The sequence below is a fragment of the Herpailurus yagouaroundi genome, unplaced genomic scaffold (genome assembly GCF_014898765.1).
Source record: "Herpailurus yagouaroundi ecotype Mexico unplaced genomic scaffold, PumYag 221, whole genome shotgun sequence".
NCBI lineage: Eukaryota > Metazoa > Chordata > Mammalia > Carnivora > Felidae > Herpailurus > Herpailurus yagouaroundi.
Window position 1 is genome coordinate 19,442,728 of NW_024412452.1, and position 23,518 is coordinate 19,466,245.

The 23,518-nt window shown below is 35.5% G+C and overlaps 1 protein-coding gene across 3 annotated transcripts in view; it reads left to right on the forward strand.

Annotated features, from left to right (window-relative positions):
• Positions 1–23,518, forward strand: part of WDPCP (WD repeat containing planar cell polarity effector) — a 389,996-nt gene that overhangs the window by 316,722 nt on the left and 49,756 nt on the right. For 2 of the 3 annotated variants that reach the window (XM_040458282.1, XM_040458283.1), the window contains one exon: positions 17,194–17,353. In XM_040458282.1, coding sequence (XP_040314216.1) covers positions 17,194–17,353 — 160 coding nt within the window. Of the gene's footprint in view, positions 1–17,193; positions 17,354–23,518 lie in introns of those variants that run through there. The other variant, XR_005785465.1, reaches the window with a different exon arrangement.

Below are 23,518 nucleotides of genomic sequence, written 5' to 3' on the forward strand. Positions count from 1 at the left end.
AACTGGACATTCTTCATGTACCTTGACTGCTTTCTTACACAATATACAAAATAAAGTCAAAATGAATGAAAGACCTAAATGTGAGACAGAAGAACATCAAAATCTTAGAGGAGAAAAGAAGCAGTAACCTCTTTGACCTCAGCCACAGCAACTTACTAGACATGTCTCTGGAGGCAAGGGAAACAAAAGCAAACATGAGTTACTGGGAACTCATCAAGATAAAAAGCTTCTGGACAGTGAAGGAAACAATCAACAAAACTAAAAGGCAGCCAATGAGATGGGAGAAGATATGTGCAAAAGACACATCGATAAAGGGTCAATATCCAAAGTCTATAAAGACCTTAATCAAATTGAACACCCAAAAAACAAATAATCCAGTGAAGAAATGGACAAAAGACATGAACAGACACTTCGAAAGAAGACACATAGATGACTAACAGACACATGAAAAGATGCTCAACATCATTCATCATCAAGGAAATACAAATCAAAACCACATTGAGATACCACCTCACACCTGAAGCAATGGCTAAAATTAACAACTCAGGAAAGGTTAGCTAGGATGTAGAGAAAGGGGAACACTTTTGCACTATTGGTGAGAATGCAAACTGGTACAGTTTGGAGGTTCCTCAAAAAATTAAAAATAGAACTACCCTAAAACCCAGCAATTGTACTACTAGCTATTTATCCAAAGGATACAAAAATGCTTATTTGAAGGGGCACATGCACCCCAATGTTTCTAGGAGCACTGACAACAGCCAAATTATGGAAAGACCCCAAATGCCCACTGACTGATGAGTGGATAAAGAATATGTGGTATATATGTAACAATTAAATATTACTCAGTAACCAAAAAGAATAAAATCTTGCTATTTGCAACAACGTGGATGGAACACATATTATACTAAGTGAAATATAAGTCACTCAGAAAGAAATATCATATGATTTCACATATGTGAAACTTAGGAAACAAAACAGATGAATATACAAGAAGGGAAGGAAAAATAAAAAGAGACAGGGAGGCAAACCATTAGAGACTCTTAAATATAGAGAACAAATCGAGGATGGGTGTTGGGTGGGGGGATGGGCTAAATGGGTGATGGGCATTAAGGAGTGCACTTGTTGGGATGAGCACTGGGTGTTATATTTAACTGATGAATCACTAAATTCTACTCCTGGAACCATTGCTATACTATATGTTAACTAGCCTGGACTTAAACAGATTTTTTTTTGAAAAAATTTGGATTTACTCTTCACACCATAGTAAATTCCAGAAGGATGAAGGATTTAAATCTAAACCATGTAGGGGCACCTGAGTGGCTCAGTGGGTTGAGTGTCTCACTTTAGCTCAGGTCATGGTCTTGCAGTTTGTGAGTTCAAGCCCCATGTTGGGCTTGCTACTGTCAGCTCAGAGCCCACTTTGAATCCTCTGTCCCCTTCTCCCTGCCCCTCCCCTGATTGTGCTCTCTCAAAAATAAACATTAAAATTTTCTTTTAAAAAAATCTAAATCAGAAGAAAAAAAAAGAGTGAAGTCCAATATAAGCTGGGTATTAGGAATTAGGGAAACTTTCTAAAAATTAGTGGTAGGCAAAACAGATCTTCCAAAGATGTGTGAATATGCTATGCAAATGGCAAAAGGGACTTCGCAAACATTACACTAGAATTTTAGATTGACAATTTTGTGAATATATTTCATAATTTTTAGAAACATGTATGTATTTCTTTAGTATAATCTTTTAATAAAGAATAAAATGTTCGTTAACCAAAAAAAATGTAATTATAGTTGCCAAAAGATTATTCTGTATTATCCAGTTGGGTGCATTATATCAAATGAGCCAGAGATCTTTCTCTGGATGGAGTAAAAATATTGTGGCAGTAGAGGAGGAAAGAAAGTTTTGAAGTGTGAAAGAGATTTGACCTTCTATTGCTGGAGGAATCCTCATGGAAAGCTTGAAAGGGACTGTTCCTCCTCTAAGGAGCAAAGAATAGTCCTAACCCATAGCAAGAAAAGAGTGGGAGACCTTAGTGCCATAACGTCAAGGAACTGAAGTCCATCAACAACCTGACTGAGCCTGCATCAAAATCTTCCCCATGAACCTCTAGACACCAGCCCAGCCCAGCTGACAACTTGATTTAAATCTTGTCAGGCCCTGGGGCGCCTGGGTGGCGCAGTCGGTTAAGCGTCCGACTTCAGCCAGGTCATGATCTCGCGGTCTGTGAGTTCGAGCCCCGCGTCGGGCTCTGGGCTGATGGCTCAGAGCCTGGAGCCTGTTTCCGATTCTGTGTCTCCCTCTCTCTCTGCCCCTCGCCCGTTCATGCTCTGTCTCTCTCTGTCCCAAAAATAAATAAATGTTGAAAAAAAAAAAAATCTTGTCAGGCCCTGAGCGAGAGGTTCAGGCAAGCTGCACTATATGTGGACTTCCAAACTACAGAACAGTAAAATAGATGGGTGTTGATTTAAGGTGCTAAGTCTGTGGTAACTTGTTATAGGAACAACAGAAAATCAACACACAAGCCTTCAAAATCCAGAAGTAAAAAGGGAAAGGTGATAAAAGTAATAACAAAATTAATATATTTTATAGGGAAAAACACATTAAGCAAATTTTTAAGATGACTAACAAAAATATTCACAACTTACGTGAATAAAAATTTAATATCTCTAATATATTAAGAGCTTCTAAAATACAGTAAAACAAAAGATGCACATTCCTGAAGAAAAAATGGGTTAGGAACAGCGTGCACAGCAAATTAAAATCACCCTGAGATATTTTCCACCTGTTAGATTCTAAGTCTGACAGTATATGCCATTGACAAGGTTGTAGGAATGAATACATACACTGCCAGTGGGAATGCAAAATAATAAAAGTCCTATAAAAGAGAATTTGGCAATATCTAATAAATGTATGAAGTAACTTTGATCCAGAAATCTCACTTCTAGAAATCTAATCCAAAGACACCCATACACAAACATGTATACACGGAAAGATGAATGCACAAAGCTATTCATTATAACACTGTTTATGATAACCCCTCCCCTCCCCCCAAAAAAGACTGGATATAATCTAAATATTCATTAAAAGAAGAATAGTTCAATACATTATGGCACATCCAAATAAAGGAGAAATGTACAACTCTACACACAATAGACTGATGTTCAGAATCTACTAAGAATAAAGAACAAAGTGAAGAACATGATACCATTTATCTCAGTGTATTTTTGTTTAAATATCTACAATAGTTATTATAGAAAAAAGGGTACAGGTGTAGAATTTATAGTTCCTCGAATATGCTTTTCTTTGCAGAGTGGACTCTGGAACCATTAATTTTTCATAATTATATGGAGCTTTTTAAAAAATAATCGTAAAAATGAAACAAAACTAACTAGGTATCCAATTACTGCCATAATAATGCAAGAATTATTCTAAGTGACTTTTAAAATTCAGTGTTTGTAACTACACATATGAATAGATATAAAAATGGTCTTTCAAAACAATTTTCAGCTGTTTTACAATCATAATCAGTGGCACTATTATTAAGAATCCAAGAGTCAGACATGTGGTGTGGGATACAGCAAATGAACATTTATGATGATGATTAAGAACTAGGGTTTTCAACATAGGAGAATAGTGATATTAGTAATGCTGATGAAAAAAACATCTCTGTAGACCTGGAATTGAATTAATAATCTCAGTATTAACTAATGATGTAGTTTCTATTTGAAAAAAAAATAATAAAAACCAAACCAAACATCAAACAAAATGACACAAATAAATGGGAAGATGCTCCATGCTTATAGATTGGAAAAAACAATATTGTTAAAATGTCCATACTACCCAAAGCAATCTACAGATTCAATGTAGTCCCTATCAAATATCAACATTTTCACAGAACTATAACAAATAATTCTCAAATTTGTATGGAACCACAAAAGGCCTCAAATAGCCACAGCAATCTTGAGAAAAAAAGAATAAAGCTGTAAGTATCACAATCCCAGATTTCAAGGGATACTACAAAGCTGTAAGAATCAAAACAGTATGGTACTGGCACAAAAACAGGCACACAGATCCATGGAACAGAATAGAGTCCAGAAATAAACCCACACTTTTATGGTCAATTAATCTACAACAAAGGAGACAAGAATATACAATGGGGAAAAGACAGCAAATGGTGCTGGGAAAACTGGATAGCTACATACAAAAGAATGAAACTGGGCTACTTACTTAAGCCATACGTTAAAAACAAAAACAACAACAAAAACTCAAAATAGATGAAAGTTCTAAATGTGACACCTGAAACCACAAAACTCTGAGAAGACTATATAGGCAGTAATAACTTTGACATGGGAAGGGAAACCAAAGCAAAATTAAACTATTGGGACTACACCAAAATGAAAAGCTTCTGCACAATGCAAGAAACCATCAACAAAATAACCTACTGAATGGGAGAAGGTATTTACAAGTGACATATCCAATAAGGGGTTAATATCAAATATATACAAAGAAGTTATATAACTTTACACCCCCCACAAATAATACAATTAAAATATAGGCAGAGGACCTGAATTGATATTTTTCCAAAGAAGTCATATAGATGGCCAATGGATACACGGAGATACTCAACATCACTAATCATCAAATGAAAACCACAAAGACATATGTATAACCTTATACCTGTCAGAATGTCTAAAATCAAAAAGACAAGTAACATATTGGCAAGGATATAGAGAAAAAGGAACCCTTGTGCATTGCTGATGGGAATGCAAATTGGTATAGCCACTGTGGAAAACAGTATGGAGATTCCTCAAAAAATTAAAAGTAGAAATAGCATACAATCCAGTACTTCTACTTAAAATGAAAACACTAATTCAGAAAGATATGTGTACTCCTGTATTTATTACAGCATTATTCATAACATCCAAGCTACAGAAACAATCCAGGTGTCTATGATGAATGGATAAAGAAGATGTGTGTGTGTACACACACACACATACACACACACACACACACACACACACACACACACACACACGAATATTAGTCATAAGAAAGAATGAACTTCTGCCTGGATGGGCACAGATGGAGCTAGAGAGCATTATGCTAAGTGGAACAAGTCAGTCTGAGAAAGGCAAATACCATGTGATTTCACTCATGTGGAATTTAAGAAACGAACAAAGAAGAAAAAGAGACAAGAAAACAGACTCTTAAACACAGAGTACAAACTGGTGGTTTCCAGAGAAGTGGATGGGTGGAATGGGTAAAATAAAGTGGATTAAGAGTACATCTACCTTGGGGCACCTGGGTAGCTCAGTCAGTTAAGCATCCGACTTCAGCTCAGGTCATGATCTCATAGTTCATGAGTTGGAGCCTTGCATTGGGCTTTGTGCTGACAGCTCAGAGCCTGGAGCCTACTTCAGATTCTGTGTATCCCTCTCTCTCTCTCCCTTCCCCACTCACACTCTGTCTCTGTCTTTCTCTCTCTCTCAAAAATAAACATTAAAAATTTTCAAATTTTAAAAAGAGTACATTTACCTTGATAAGCACTGAGTAATGCATAAAATTATTTCATGATTATACTGTACACCTGAAACTAATATGTATTAATTATACTTCAATAAAAATTAATAAAAAAGGGAAGCACTTATTTTTAAAGAGATACAATATAAAATATTTCAAATAAAATGATCTGTCTAGGATTTGCTTCAATTATTATTCCAGTGGTAGAGTATTGAATGGTAGAGGATTGAGAAGAAACAAGATTGACCATAACTGGTAATTACTGAAGCTGGATGATGGAGAATTAGCTAAGGGATCATTATTCTGTTCTCTCTGGTTTCAGACATGTTGAAATTCCATAACAAGATAACTGTGGGGTGTGTTTATGTTTAAATAACAAGCTGGCATAAATAAAAGTACTCTTGTAAATATCTTTGTACACATTATGCTAGTGTTTATAGAGGATAATTTCAAAGTATAGTATATTGAGTCCAAAAGGAAATATTTTTATGGACACCGCCAAATTTCCCTTCAAGTATTGATTTACTAACAATATACAATCAACAATATACAAGATACCCATTTCTAAAATCCTCACCAACAATCTGAGAAGTTAGATGACCTACCCAAGACCAGATGGCACAACCTAGAATAAAACTCAGATAAAGGTCAGTAATTATCATATTGCCTGAGTCAGTAGTTCATTAATTTGAACAGTGTTTAAATCTGTAGTTGAGTTCAAAAAAGGAGATAAGAGCTAAGAGAACTTATTGCTGTCATACACTGGTCTTCTGAAATAAATGGCACTATTTCCTTGGTTATCTTATACACGGTTCTTTAAATCTCTCTCTTCTTTTGTTGGCTATGTGCCTTCAAAGGAGATGTCCGTTCCAGTCTAAAATCTCCCAAAGGTTTTCAGGGTAAAACACATTTCAAGATGTGCAATACATGGAAGAGTGAAAATCTTATATGATATTGTTTGTTAAACTGACAGTTCTACTTAACAGAAGCCATTAAAATATTTACAAAGTAGCAGCTGCTCTAGTAAAAAAATACAGCTTTTTGGAGGCATGAAAATAAACAAGTTGATAAGTACAAGGTAAGCCATTTGACAGCTTCTTTGTGTGCACTGCACAATATACAGAAAATTCTGATATTTACAGAGCAATTATAATACAAAGCCTTTTAAGTTAAAAGGACATAGAGCAAGTAAGAACTGTTTACAAGAATTCTTCATACTGATCTTTTAAACAATTTAGAAAGCCCCCAGACATAATTCTTTAAGAAGTGCTAGGTTTTTGGTGTTTTTTCTTTTAAATAAGCTTTATTTTTAGAAGATAATTATATACATGTCTCCATCTATAAACTGAATTTAGCATATGGACTACCAGTTTAAACTCTTTGTTATAGGAAAACAAAACAAAATTGTAGGTAATTCCTGCTTCTGGCAGACAGTTAAGATTACCCAATTCACTGACTCTTAGCCCAAACCCATATTCACTCTGCCTACTGAACACAAACGTATCACTATAAAGTAATAGATCACTAAGGATATAACCTCTCCATACTCTGTCCTCTGGCTCCATCCCAAACAAAATTCTGCCGCTTGGTAGTTTGTTAGTTTAAGGCTTTATCCTTTATTTACTAGGTGGAGCCAAACTACTAGTCATGCCTATAACATTCCCTGAAATTTAGTAAGCTCATTATTATATTTTTAAGTAAAACCACACTAATATAGCTATAATCTAAGACCATCTGCCTTATAGTAGTTAAGAATAAATACTGTTAAAACAATCCTTTTTTTTTTTAAATTTTTTAAATGTTTATTTATTTTTGGGAGAGAGAGAGCGTGCGCGAGTGAGCATGAATGGGGGAGGGGCAGAGAGAGGGAGACAGAGAACTCGAAGCAGGCTCCAGGCTCTGAGCTCTCAGCACACAGCCTGATGCAAGGCTCTAACCCACGAACTGCAAGATCATGACCAGAGTTGAAGTTGGGTGCTTAACCGACTGAGCCACCCAGGTGCCCCAAAAGCGATCCTTTTTTTTTTTTAAAGGTTCTCTCCTGCTGACATTTCCCCCAACTGCAACAATAATCATTTGCTGCTACTGTTGATTTTACTTTCATTTTATATTCAAGAAAGCACAATGGAAGCATACCTACCCTGTTATCAAACTGTAATCTCATCAAGGACAGCCTTTATGTCTTCTTCATGTTTATATCCCCTACTCAGTAGAGCAACCTACATGGAGCCGACTCTCAATAAAAGTTTGCTTATACAAATAACCAAAGCCTATTTTCACATTTGAAAACAGAACCACCTCAGAACTCCATTTATTGTCAGAGATCCATACAGTCTCATTTCAGCCTTATTAGTAAGCAAAGAGTAAAAATGTTATGGCACATGTAATGGTATTCTACAAAATAAGTTTGCTTATGATACAAGTACTTTCTACAAACATTTTCATCCTTAAGATAATACTAACAGATCTCCAAGCAGAATTTATTACTTCAAATTATTGGAAGGAGATAATCCAAGCCATATGTATTTTGTAATGGACAAGAAAAGAAAATTGGTAACAGGGTAATTGGGAATAGGACTCAATGTGAAAGTAAATAGTCTTCTTTGCCTACATGAAAGCTATTTAGTTATTACCTGTTATAGTTTTAGGCAGTATGGAAACTAGTGACTTCACTGTGGAAGGAGCAGCTTCAGCAAAATGGTGGACTAGGAAGCTTCAGACCCTTGTTCTCCCATGAAGACACCAACCTAACAGCTATGAGGAATAAAATACCTTTGTGAGAACTCTAGAAAATAGTGAGGGGCCATAGCACCCACACCAATGCATAAACAAGAAAAGGGGTGGTTCAGAAGGAGTAAAAGAACTCATTGCATTTTGCTCACCATACACACCATTCCTCACCTCAGTAGGGTGGTACAATAGGAAGAATATCACCGAGTAACCAACCCCTTCCTTGAGACAGAAGAAATAGAGTGGAACTTAAGTACAGTATTCTGGCTTCTCTGGGAAGCGTACAAGGAACTGACTTCTGTGTTGCCTGGCTTGAGATGTTAGTAAGAATGACAGCAGCATAGTTTAGATATCAGATTGGAGGCCAGTGAAAACAGAAGTGAGTGCCTTGGTGCACTGAATATCAGAGGCTCTCAAGTCATGCAGGCAGGCACTAGGCAGAGCAAGAGAATAAGGGCAGAAGAATTCAATAGAAAATGAAATCTGAGAACAAATGGGAAATCAAGACACACAAACACACACACACACACACACACACACACACACACACACACACACACACACAAAACCCCAAAGAACACACATCAGGAAAGGTCTGAGAGGCCTCAGAATCTCTAGCCAGTCTGTTTGGTGAAGGTCTTCCCCTGAACAAAATCAGTCCATAAACACTGGGAGGGATTGCTGTTTTTTCAATGACAAAAATCTCAACAAAACACCATAAAACACACAAAGAAACAGGGAAACATGGCCTGATCAAGACATTAAAATTAAGCCCTAGAAATTGAACATAAAGAAATGTAGATCTATAAAGTTCCTAAGAACTTAAAGTAATGGTTATAAGGATGATCAGTGACCTTAAAGAAAACATAGACAACTACACAAATCAGGAAAACAATGCATAAACAAATTGAGAATATCTGCAAAGAGATAGAAACTTTTAAAAAAATTCTGAAACTGAAAAATACAATAACAGAACTGAAAAATTCACCAAAACAGTTCAAAAACAGACTTGATTAGGCAGAAGAAAGAACTGGCAAACTTAAACACAGATCATTTGAAATCACTGAGTCAGAGGAACAAAAAGAAAACAGAATGGGGCGCCTGGGTGGCGCAGTCTAAGCGTCCGACTTCAGCCAGGTCACGATCTCGAGGTCCGTGAGTTCGAGCCCCGCGTCAGGCTCTGGGCTGATGGCTCGGAGCCTGGAGCCTGTTTCCGATTCTGTGTCTGCCCCTCCCCTGTTCATGCTCTGTCTCTCTCTGTCCCAAAAATAAATTAAAAATGTTGAAAAAAAAATTAAAAAAAAAAAAACAGAATGAAGAAAAAGTGAAGAGAGCCTAAGAGACTTATGGGTCACCATCAGAGTCCTAAAAATGTGTTATAGCAGTCGTAGAAGGAAAAGATAAAGGACAGAGAACTTACATGAGAAAACATTGGGAAGTGGCTGAAAACTTCCCAATCTAAGGAATGAAATGAAGACACAAACTGTAGATCAATGAACTCCAACTAACATAAACACAAGTAGACCTAAATTATAACAAAACTGTTCAAAGTCAAAGAGAATCTTGAAAACAGCAAGAGAAAAATGATTTGTCAAGTACAGATTATCAGATTTCTCAGCAGAAACCTTGCTGATCAGAAGAAACAGGATGATATACTAGAGTGCTAATGACAGAAAAAAACTGTCAAACAAGATTATTGTGTCCTATAAAATTGTGCTGAAAAACTGAAGAAGAAATTAAGATCTTCCCAGATAAATAAAAGCTGAAGGAATTTAGTACTACTAGACCTGCTATACAAAAAAAAAAAAAAATACTAGGGACTCCTGCAAATTAAACCAAAAAGTGCTAGACAGCAACATGAAGTCCTATTCAAGTATAAAGTTACCCAGTAAAGGTAAAAATACAAATATAGAATCCTGTATTACTGTAAGTTTGTTACATAAATCCACTTTTAATTCTTGTACAGAGTATAAAAGACAAAAACCCTAAAAAAACTATAAATCTATGTTAATAGGTATACAATATATAAAGATATAATTTGTAACAATAACAAATGGGGGAACAGAACCATAAGGGGGTAAGGTTTTGTATGTGATTAAAGTTATCAGTTTAAAATAGATTTTTTAACTTTTAAGATACTTTATATAATTAAAATTATATCCAAAAGAAAAACTATAGAATACACACAAAAGCAAATGAGAAGGAATTACAACATATCAATACAAAGAAAAAGTCAAACACACACACACAAAAAAAAAAAAACAGTAAGAGAAATAAAGGACAAAAAAACTGTAAGACATCAAAAAACAAGTAACAAAATGACAATGGTAAGTCCTTCTGGGTCAATTAGTTTAAATGTAAATTGATTACACTCCTCAATCAAAAAACACAGATTGAGTGGATTAAACAAACAAGATCCAATAATATATTTCATACAAGAGACTCACTTTATATTTATAGGCTGAAAATGAAAGCATGGAAAAATATATTCTGTGAAAATAATAACAAGAGCAAAGTTATCTGTACTAATAGCAGCCATAAAGACTTCAAGTCAAAAACTATCACAAGAGACAAAAAAGTATATCATATAATGAGAAGGAGCACAACTCACAAGGAGGATCTAACAATTATAAGTATTTATTTAGCAAACACAGCAGCTCTTAAATATATGAAGCAAACACTGACAAAATTGAAAGGAGAAAGAGAGAGTAACAAAACAACAGTAGGAGACTTCAGCACCCTTCTATCAGTAATAGAAGAACAACCAAACAGAAGATCAAAAGGACATAGAGGGCTTGAACCACACTATACACTAGTGTATAGTGTATACACTATATAGATGACCTAACAGACATCGATACAACACTCACACAACAGTGTAAAATACATTATTCTCAAGTGCACATGGAGCATTCTGCCAGACAGACCTTAAGTCAGGCAACAACAACAACAACAACAACAACAAAAAAAAAAAAAACCAAAAAACAAAAAAACAAAAATCCAAGTCTTAACAACGTAAAGACTGAAATCTTAGAAAATATCTCTTGCAAACACAATGGAATAAAACTAGAAATCAACAGAAGGAGAACTTAAAATTCGGTACAGATATGTGTATTAGGCTTCTCCAGGGAACAAATAGAATGTATAACAAGATACATGAGGGATTTATTGTAGGAATTGGCTCACATGATTATAAAAATTGAGAAGTTCCATGGTACACCATCTGCAAGCTTTAGAACCAAGAAACCTGGTGGTGTATTTCAGTCCAAGTGTAAAGGCCTGGGAATCAGAAGCACCAATGGCTTAACTCCCAGTCTGAGGCCAAAGGCTTGAGAACAGGGATAGGGGATGGGCAGCAACACTGGTACAAGTCCCAGAGTTGAAAAAGCCCAATGAATGAGGAATTCCAACATCAGAAGGAAGGAGAAGATAGATGTCCCAGTTCAAGAAGACAGAGACACAATTCACCCTTTCTCTGCCTTTTTGTTCTATTTGGGCCTTCAACAGATTTGATGATACCTACCTAGTAGACTTCTTTATTTAGTCTACTGATTCACATGCTAATTGCTTCCTGAACTCATTCACAGACATACCCAAAAATAATGTTTTACTGGCTATCTGGGCATCACTTAACCCAGTCAAGTTGACACATAAGATTCACCATCACAACATGGATATTAACACCCTTGTAAATAAACGATGGCTCAAAGAAGTCACAAGGGAAATTAGAAAATACCTTGAGACAAATGAAAATGAAACACAATATACCCAAATTTGGGGGATGCAGCAAAAGCAGTGCTAAGAGAAAAGTTGTATCAGTAAATATTTACATTAAGAAAGAAGAAAGATGTCAGATCAACAACCTAAATTTATACCTCAGGAACTAGAGACAGAAGAACTAAGCCCCAAGTTAGCCAAAGGAAGGAAATAACAAACATCAAAGTTGAAATAAATGGAGGCCAGAAAAATAGAAAAGATCAAGGAAACTAAAAGCTTTTTTAAAAAACTTCAACAAAAATTGAGGAATCATTGGCTAGATTAAGAACAAAAAGAGAAAACTCAAAAATAAATATCAGAAGGAGGGCTATTACAACCAATACCACAGAAATAAAAAGGATTCTAAAACTACTATGAACAACTACATGCCAACAAATTGTAAAACCTAGAAGAAATGGATAAATCCTAGAAATGGATAAATCAAAAAGAAAAGTCCAGTGACAGCTTCACTGGAAAGTCCACTACACATTCAAAGAAGACCACCAGTCCTCTTCAAACTTTTACAAAAAAACTGAAGAGGAAACAACAGCCCATACTCATTTTATGAAGCCATCATTATTCTATGTAGGAGTGCTGACAATACTAATTCCATCTGTGACCCTACCATCTTGTTCATATTCATTTGATGACCTCTCTTTTGGGGTTTTGTGTTCCAGGCCCCTTGGAGATTAATATACATGCCTTAGGCTGCCAAGGCTAGGATGAGGTGGAAGGCATGTTTTAGCCTCCTGTGAATCTGTTAGCCATAACACAGCCTTTCCCCCTCATGATGCACAGGTGGTGCCACAAGATCTAATAAAAGGTTAGCTGTCATTTAGGTACATGCAAACCCTTTGAGGTACATGTTAACCCTCTGATCTCATTACACTATCCTTCTTTGTGTCCCCTAGCTCTAATAAAATCTGTGGACAAAGGTCTGGATTTTCTGGAGAATAACTATGTAGTTGCCATGGATCTCCCCCACCTGATTGCCCCATCAATAAGTTACCATGAAAAAACCTGTGTATACTGTATGGAATCACCACCTTCATATTCCTGTCTCAAAGTGCTTTCTCAATTTGGGGGATACTTTAATGTCCCTCCCCGACTTTCTAGCACCCTAATACCAAAGCCAGGCAAAAACATTAAATAACAGAATATACCAATATTTCTGATGAATGCTGATGCAAATTCTTAACAAAATACTACTAAACCAAATTCAGCAGCATATTTAAAACATTATACTCCAACTAATTTATTTCTGGAATGCAAGGACAGTTCAACCTACAAAAGTAAATTAATGTAATATACCACAATAACAGAATGAAGGACAGAAATACCCTCTCATAATAAAAACTCAATAAACTAAATAGAAAAGGAAAGTATCTTGACATTAAAAAAGACTCATATTAAAATTATTAAAAGCCCACCACTAATATCATAGTTAAAAGTGAAAAGTTGAAAGCTTTTCCTCTACAATCATGAACAAGACAAGGATGCTCTCTTTCTCTATTTCTTTTCAATATGGTGCTGGAAATCCCAGCCAGAGCAATTAGGAAATAAAATAAATAGGGGTGGCTCAATTAGTTAAGTGTTTGACTTCAACTCGTGTCATGATCTCACAGTTTGTGAGTTCGAGCCCCACACCAGGCTCTCTGCTGTCAGTGCAGATCTGGCTTTGGATCCTCTGTCTCCCTCTCTCTCTCTGCTCCTCCCCTGCTCACACATACTTGCACACAAGCTCACTCTCTCTCTCCCCAGAATAAAGAAACCTTTAAAAAATAAAATAAATAGAAGCATCCAAATCAGAAAAAGACCCTTAACTATACAGAACTGTAGGCTACCGGAGGGAATTGGTGGGGAGGGATGGGTAACATAGGTGATGGGGATTAAGGAGTGCACTTGATGTGATAAGCCCCAGGTGTTGTATGAAAGTGTTGAATCACTGTATTGTACACCTGAAACTATATTATACTGTATATTAACTAACTGGGATTTAAATAGAAACTTTTAATTTTTAAAACATGAACAATTTATAAAGAAAAATTTTAAAAACAAATCCAATCAAGAAAAATTAAATTCTTAGGAATAAACCTAAGGAGGTGAAACACCTATACACTGAAAAGAAGAAAACACTACTGAAAGAAAATGAAGACAGTAAAAAGTGAAAAAGCATTCCTTGTTCATGAGTTGTTAAGATTTACTGTTAAAATGTCCTTAGATCCCAAAGGAATCTAAAGATTCAGTACAATCCTTCTCAAAATCCCAATGACATATTTTGCAGAAACAGAAAAACCTATCCTAAAATTCATATGGAATCTCAGTGGACCCTAAAGAACCGAAATAATCTTGAGAAAGAATAAAGCTGAAGGACTCACAGTTCCTCATGTCAAAACTTACTACAAAGCTACTGTAACCAAAACAATAAATAGTACTGGCATAACAGCAGACATATAGACTGATGGAATAAAAGAGATCCCAGAAATAAACCCTTACATATATGGTCAAGTGATTTTCAACAAGGGTACCCAGTCCAGTGCAGGAAAGGACAGTCTTTTCAACAAATGGTGCTTGGAAAACTAGATATCCATATTAAAAAGAAATGAAGTTGGGGAGCACCTGGGTGGTTCAGTAAGTTAAGTGTCCAACTACTGATTTTGGCTCAAGTCACAATCTCACAGTTAATGGACTGAGCCCCGTGTGGGGCTCTGTGCTGACAGCATGGAGCCTGTTTGGGATTCTCCCTCTCCCTCTCTCTCTGTCCCTTTCCTGCTTATGCTTTCTCTCTCTCTCTCAAAATAAATGAATAAACATTGTAAAAAAATGAATTTGGACCCTTAACTTTCACCATCTATGAAAATTAACTCAAAATGGACCAAAGGCCTAATTGTAAGACCTAAACTACCCAACTTACAGAGATTAAACAAAGAGAAAGCTTCATGACATTGGATTTGGCAGTGGTTTCCTAGATAGGATACCAAAGTAGGCAACAAAAATAAACTGGACTGCATCAAAATTTAAAACTTTTATTCATCAAAGGACACTATCAACAGAATGAAAAGGGCAACCCATAGAATAGGAGAGAATATTTGAAAATCATATATTCTATTTAGTAGTATATATGTAGTAAGGGTTTAATATCCAGAAAGATAAAGTACTCCTAAAACTCAACAACAAAATCAAACAATCTGATTCAAAAATGGACAAAGGGACTTGAATAGATATTTCTCCAACAAAGAAAATCAAATGGCCAATAGGCACATGAAAATATGTTCGACATCACTGATAATTATGGACGCAAAAGCAAAACTATAATGAGATATAGTTATATGTGAGTTATATGTGAGCACCTCACACCCATTAGGATGGCTATAATAAAAAAAAGAAAGGAAAATAACAAGTGTTGGCAAAACTGGAAAAATTGTGGAGTGCTCTTGGTGGGATTATAAAATGTTGCCACCACAACAAAAAAACATGGCAGTGCATTAAAAATTTTAAAAAAATATACCTTACCTATGATCCAGAAACTCCACTTATAGGTACATATCCAAAGGAATTGTAATCAGAGTATCAAAAAGATACCTGCACGCCCATCTTCATAGAAGAATTATTCACAGTAGCCAAATGCTGGAAGCAACCCAAATCTCCATGGACGATCAAATGTATAAACCAAATGTGTTTCTGTGTACACACACACACACGCAGTGGGATATTATTCAGCCTTAAAAAGGAAGGAAATCCTGGGGATGCCTGAGTGGCTCAGTGAGTTAAGTGTCCAACTCTTGATTTCTGTTCAGGTAATCATCTCATGGTCGTGAAATTGAGCCTGGCACATGGGGGTCTAGGCTGGAAATGGAGCCTGCTTAAGATTCTGTCTCTCTCCCCACCCTACCCCCCTTCAAAAAAAAATTTTTTTTTAATTGTTAAGAAAGGAAGGAAATCCTACCACATGGATGAGCCACGAGGACATTATGCTAAGGAGAATATGCCAGTCACATAAATACAAATACTGTATGATACCACTTAAATGAAGTACTAAAGTAGTCAGATTTATAGAAACAAAAAGTAAAATGGTGGTTACCAGGGCCTAGAAGAAGGGAAATAGGAAATAAATAGGGAGTTTTTTAATGGGTGTACAGTGTCAGTTTTGAAAGCAAAAATATTTTGGAGATCTGTTGCACAATGAGGTGAATATACTTAATACTATTGAACTGCACACTTAAAAAATGGTTACCATGGTTGGAACACCTGGGTGGCTTAGTTGGTTAAGCATCCAACCCTTGATTTCAGCTCAGGTCATGGTTTCATGAGTCTGAGCCCCACGTCGGGCTCTGTGCACTGACAGTGTGGAGTCAGCTTAGGATTCTCTGTCTCCTTCTCTCTCTGCCCCTCCCTGGTTCATGCTCTCTCTCTCAAAAAAAAAAAAAACAAAAAACAAAAAAAACAAAAAAAAAACGAAAGGAAGGAAGGAAAGAGAAAGAAAGAAAGAAAGAAAGAAAGAAAGAAAGAAAGAAAGAAAGAAAGAAAGAAAGAAAGAAAGAAAAAGAAAATACACACATGCACAGGGTGCAGTCCTAAGAGTTTTTGGCTTTTAATCAGATTTATGTTTTTCAGATATATTTTTCACAACTTCGTCATGTTTCACAATTTTTCTAAACAATGCCCTGTCAAAGTTGCCAATATTAAAGTTTGCTTTCTTCATCTGTATGATGTGGGAATAACAAACTCTCTGTACGCTTTAAAATTGTAATTAAGAGTAAATATTAGAAAAGAAAGATACTTTCCTTTATTGCTTTCAAATTATGTTCAACATATGGAGTGTAAAATAATTCACCTCTCACAACTTTCCAATATAATAAAATATTCCAGTAATTTGTTCACAACAAAAATATTTGATTAATAAAATGCTGGCTAAAAACACTATGAATGAAGTTACAAGTGAATTTTTAAAATCTAAACTCAGAAACATTAATTACTCAGTTACCATATTCCCCTGGGTTGAGCTAAGTGTAAGAATGACAGAAGTCATAGAGGGACTATGACTACAAGATTTCCACTGTGCATTATATAGTTAATTCACAAATTTTTAAGTTTCGTTGGGCTATGTGAAAGATTTTCCTGTAAGCATACTTATGAAGAAGTTATCAGAAATTTTATTGGATCTTAACTTATATCTTGATCATTTTTTAACAGAACTCCTGGGGCCTTTGGACAGAGGAGATACGCTAAATGAAGCTTTTGTTGGCCTATCTTTAGCTCCTCAAGGAGAAGACACATTTCCAGATGACCTCCCTCCCTTTTGTTCAGTCCATAAACATATTCAACAAAGAACACGGAATGTCTCTTCTAACAGGTAAGATATGTTGAACTGAGTAAAGTGCTCCACAAAGTATTTAGTATTAAACAATTTAAATATTCCCTTTTTAAATGCAAACTAATAGTTAAGCAAGGAGATTTCAAAATATCAAAGAACAAAATGTGCATTTTCTCATGGCAACGACTTTATAGTAGTTTGTTCATGCAACAGCATTTATGATGTAATTGAGTGTAAACAGAGTATTGTTAGAATGAATGTTATTGCAAACCAACATGAACATGAAATTACTATAAGATACTAAATTCTAGTCTTACTCTGTTGTTAAATGTTAGGATTGTGAGATTATTAGATTAAAATGTTAATTTTTAGTATATTCAGTTTGTATTATAATTTATATGATCATAGTTATGAAGGCTACCATTAGTTTTTGGAATCTGATAATTGATAACTCATATGTATGTAGCTGATTATATTGGGTTATTGAGAAAATAAAGGATAAATGTGAAGTAAATATACTAGACAAAGTATTATTATTTATAATGGTAGCTATGTTAATTATGATAATGCTTTGAAGCAAATGTCAGCAAACTTTTTGTGTAAAGCACCAGATATTAGGCTTTGTGGATCATACAGATTTTATCACAACACTCAACTATGCCATCTTAGTATGAAAGCAGCCATAGATACTACATAAATAAATGAGAGTGGCTGTGTTACAGTAAAACTTTATTTACAAAAATAGGCAGTGGGCAGGATTTGGCCCCTATCCGGTAGCTTATATACCTGCTCGTAAGGATCCCAACTATATGCAATTACTGTGAAGAGGCCATATTTTTCATATATATTATATTTCAATATATATTCCATATTTCCTATCAATTATACATGCATACGTAAAACATCCTTGAGAAAAATGCCTCAAACTACATAGTTTGGTTAATAGTAAATAAAGGAGAATTTCCAGGTATGGCAAAGTTTAGAGGTGAATAAATCCTATCCCCAGGAAACAATTGTCCAGTTCAGCCTTGTAGTTAGTTCTAGGGTAGTACCGGCTGTGAAAAACCAGCTAGTTGACATGATGTGGAGCTTTTGAATGGAAAAACCCTTGTCCAGCACTATTATCGATAAAAATAACAAACTAACTGTCAGCAAAAGTAACAAATTTGATAGGAAATGAATAGGGAAAGCCACAGTTCTACTAGCCTGCTTAGGTCAAGTGACAGAATGGGAGACTAGCCAAAAATTTAACCAGAAGATCCTGGAATAAGACCGTCTAATTAAGCTCTTTACACATTCCTGATAGAGTTGTATGGCCTCTTAATTTTTTTGGCTCCCTTTTATATTGCAGGATCCTAAATTTTCCCCTTTTGCTTCTTTCTTCCTTCACACCCAACTGCCATAAGGTGCTTCTCCCTTTCTACCTTTTTCACCCACTCATCACCCCACCCCAGAAGCTGTGCATTTAAAAAAAACTATCCCTTCAAGTTGCATGGTGTAGTTCATGCTAAGAACACCAGGAATTGGAGATCATGCACTAGCATTTGGCGTTTTTTCCATTTTATTTACAATTGTTTGGAAGTTCTCTGTCAAGTCATGCTGAAGCTGTGGCTTTCATGCAGTTTGTTTCTTCCTTATTATGTTCTATACTGTTTATAGAGGAAGTACTGAGAGGTGGAAAGGAAATCAGCCATTATTATCTTCAACTACCTGGCAGTCCTACTTCTTTATTTACTTTTTTAAAAACAATATTACTGGCGTATAATTTACATGTACCACAAAATTCACTCCTTGTAAGTATACAATTCAAATATGTTTGCTGAATGTATAAAGTTGTGCAACTACCACTACAGTGTAGTTTTAGAACATTTCCACTGCCACAAAGTTCCCTTATGCCAATAATTTACAGTCCGTTCCCACTCCTACCTCCAGCCTGAGCCAGTCATGTGTCTGCTTCCTGCCTCTAGAGGAATTTCATATAAATGATATCATACAATCTGGAAACTTAATATAAATTAATTCATACAATATGTTGTCTTTTTTTGTGTCAGCCTTCCTTCACTTAGCATTATGGTTTCTGAGGTTCATACATGTTGTAGTGTCTAGTTTATTCCTTTTTAATTTCTGAATAGTATTCCGTTGTATGGATATACCATATTTTGTTTATACACTCACCAGCTTCTGGATATTTTAATTACTTGTAGCTTTCGGCTACATGAATAATGTTGATATAAATATTCACATAAGTCTTCGAGGGAACATACGTTTTCATTTCTCTTGGGTAGATATCTAGGGGTGGAACTGATAGATCATGCTCTCAGTTTATATTTATCTTGTTAGTTTTTAGAAACTACCAAATTGTTTTTCCAAAGTGACTAACATTTTACATACCCGTCAGCAACATACAAGGGTTTCAGTTTCTCCATATCCTCACCTGTGGTTGGTATTGTCAGTCTTTTTTATTATAACCATTCTACCGGGTATAGTGTCTTATTATGATTTTAATTTGCATTTCCCTAATGACTAGTGATGTTGAGCATTTTTATGTGATTATTAGCCAGTAGCTTATCTTTGGTGAAATATTTATGCAAAACGTTGTCCATTTTTTAAATAAGTTCTCTTATTATTGAATTATAAGACCTCTTTATATATTCCTCAGTTTGAAGTCCTTTATCACATAATATGATTTGCAAATATTTTCTCCCAGTCTATGGCTTGCCCTCTCATTTTCCTAACAGTGTCTTTTGAAGTACAAAAGTTTCAAATTTTGGTAAAGCACAATTTAGTTTTTCTTTTATTGATTGTACTTTTATATATAAGAAACCTTTTTCTAAACGAAAATCACAAAAATTTTCTCTTAAGTTTTCTCCTGGAAGTTTTATAATTTTAGCTTTACATTCAAGTCCATTTTGAGTTAATTTTTATGTCTCATATAAGGGTTAAAGTTCATTATTTTGTATATGAAAATCTAATTGCCTTTACTCCTTTGTCAAAATCAATTGACCATACGTGTGAAGATTTATTTCTGGATTTGCCATTCCGTTCCATTGGTCTATGTATCTACCCCACAAAAACAAGTGTCAGACTTAGCTATACAGAGGGCTCCAATGAACCAGAATCTCACAAAATACATTCCAATACAAAAATAAACAGGAAAAAGATGAAGAGTTCTATAGAGTTATACTGCAAAGAAGCAGAAAAATGTAGACCAACATATATCAGTTGAGAAAAATTCTCTCCCCTAAAACAGGCATGAAGTACAAGAAAACTGTACAACACTTCAAGCACTCTGGAAACCCACTCTGAATTAGATGAAAACTAAGAGGAGAGGCAGGGAAGAGGAAGCTCAGTGCATTCAAGAAACAAAAGGAAGCAAAATATCTTAGAAATGAAAAATAAATTACAAGGCATTCCAATGGGAATAAATTCAAATTAAAATTTAATAAAAGGCACTGAAAATGACAGAAAAAAATCCTCAAGAAAATAGGAATTGAAGGATATATTCTTGATATATATAACTTAGTCCTAATACTAGTATCTTATTTAATGGGAAATCACTGAGGGCATTTCCACTAAAATCAGAAACAAGACAAGAATACCCACTATCTCTGCTACTGTTCGACACTGTACTAGAGGTACATTACAGTTAGCCATTACAATTAGATAAATCAACTAGATCAAAGGTTGGCAAACTATGGCTCAGTGGCCAAATCCAAATCTGCTGTTTTTGTAAATAAAGTTTTATTAGAACACATCCACACCCATTTATTTATTGTTTATGGGTTGGTAGTTGAGACTGTATGTCCTCAAAGCCTAGGTAATTTACTATCTTATACTTTGAAGTTTGCCAATCCTTGAAGTAGAGAATAAAAAGTGGTAAGGAGGGGTGCCTTGTTATCTCAGTCGGTTGAGTGTCCTACTTCAGCTCAGTCATTATTTCCTGGTTCGTGGGTTCAAGCCCTGCCATCAGGCTCTGCACTGACAGTATGGAGCCTGCTTGGGATTCTCTCTCTCTTCCTCTCTCTGCCCCTTCTCTGCACTTGCTCACTCCCTAAACAAACAAACTTTAAAAAAAATTGGTAAGGAAATAAAACTATCTCCATTTTCAGTGATATGACAATATAACAGAAGACTACTAGGGAATCAATGGTAAAATCAAATATTTTAAAAATACAGTAAGGTAGAAAGATATAAAACTAATGTACAAGAACCACTAGCCTTCATATACACAAACAGTAATGAGTTAGAGATGGTAATGGTAGAGGAAAACCCCATGTATTTTATCAACAAAGATTAAATACTGAGGAATAAGCTGAACAAAAAAATATGCAAATTCCGTATGATAGAAATCTTACAACACTGTGAAAGACATAAAAATGACCTTGAATGGGAAGATATCCCTCTTCTTGAATAGGATGACTCAACATCATAAAGATGTCAGTTCCCCCTAAATTAATGTATTATATTAAACTACCTACATTTAATGTAATCCCAATAAAAAGACCAACATACTTTTTTATTGAGTTAGACAAGGTGATATTAAAGTTCACATAGAAAATTAAAACAAAGAAGAAACTATGGGAGGGGAGCCAGTCCTACCAGATAGTAAAACATCCTAATTATAAAGCCTTATAATACTATAATACTTACAGTTTTATTCTTATGTGATTATTAGATTAGTATCTGCTTCCTCATTAACCTATAAACTCCATGAAGGGGAAAACCACCATGACTCTTAGATATTATCATTTCACTAAGCCCTGCCATAATGCCTAGTGTATAGTTGGCACTGCAGGCCTACTGCACTCTTGGCGTTCTCAAGCATGTAGGGGAGGAAGAGGAATGCTATAGATAAGAAACAAAAATACATAACTAAAGGTCATTCAATTAATGATAAGTACTAGGAAAAAATACAAAGAACTGGTGAGTAGAGAAGGTACTATTTGAGTTAAGGGCTGAATGATAGGAGTCATCTATGTGAAGATGCAGTAAATTGACAGAAGATTCCAGGGAGAGGAAAGTACCCATACAAAGGCCCTAGTATAGTAACAAGATTGGGAGGTTTGCATAACAGAGAGCCAATACAGCTAAATTGTAAAGGAGTATGGAACATGATAAATTACTAGAGCCTCGTTAAGCCATATTAGTGTGTATGATCTCTGTTTTAATTACAGTGAGAAGCCAATATAGGATATTAAAGTATGTAGTGGGCAGAATGGACTCCCAAAGATGTCCACATCCTAACCCCCAGAATCTGTAAATATGTTACATCATGTTGTAAAGGGGAATTAAGGAAACAGATGGAATTAAGGTTGTTAATCATCTGACTTAAACATACAAAGATTTGGGGCGCCTGGGTGCTCAGTTGGTGAAACGTCCAACTTCACCTCGGGTCATGATCTTGCTGTTCCTTGGGCCCCATCGGTGCTGACAGTTCAGAGCCTGGAGCCTGTTTCAGATTCTGTATCTACCTTTTTCTCTCTGACCCTCCCCCTCTTACCCTCTGTCTTTCTCTTTCTCTCTCTCTCTCAAAAATAAGTAAACAATTAAAAAAATTTTTTTTAAATAAGATTACCTCAGATTATCAGGCCTAATGTAATCCTTAAATCTGGAAGAGGGTCCTTAAATGTGGTTGAGAGAGGCAGAAGAATCAGAGTCTAAGTGATTCACTATGAGATGGACTCAACCTACCACTGCTTTGAAAATGGAGAAAAGGAGCCGTGAGCCCAGGAATGCAGGCTGGCCTCTAGAAGCTCAAAAATGCAAGAAAACAGATTATTCTGTAGCACTTCCAGAAAAGGAATGCATGCTGTTTAAGCCACTAAATTGTTAAAAAATCAAAGAAAAATTAATACAAAGTGTTAGGATGTGGTCTGCAGTTTTAATAGGTCATTTTGAATGATGAGGCTGACTTGATAGGGAAAGCTGCCTTGGCATGAGTGACAATTTTGATGTGATGTCTGATTTCATACTTCAACATACGGATGCTGGGGTTCAGGGCTAAATGTGAATTTCAGAACTACATTGGGGAAGTTTACCCAAAGATACTTAAAGTTTTTGTCTATACGAGTTCAGTAATGTATCAAGCTCTGTAAGAAAGAGAAGCAGAGAGAAGAGAATGGCAGCGTGGCCCACAACATGGGTCTACTCACCAGGGGTTAAGAGTGTACCTACTTTTGCTCACTATTGTATCCAGAGCCTCCA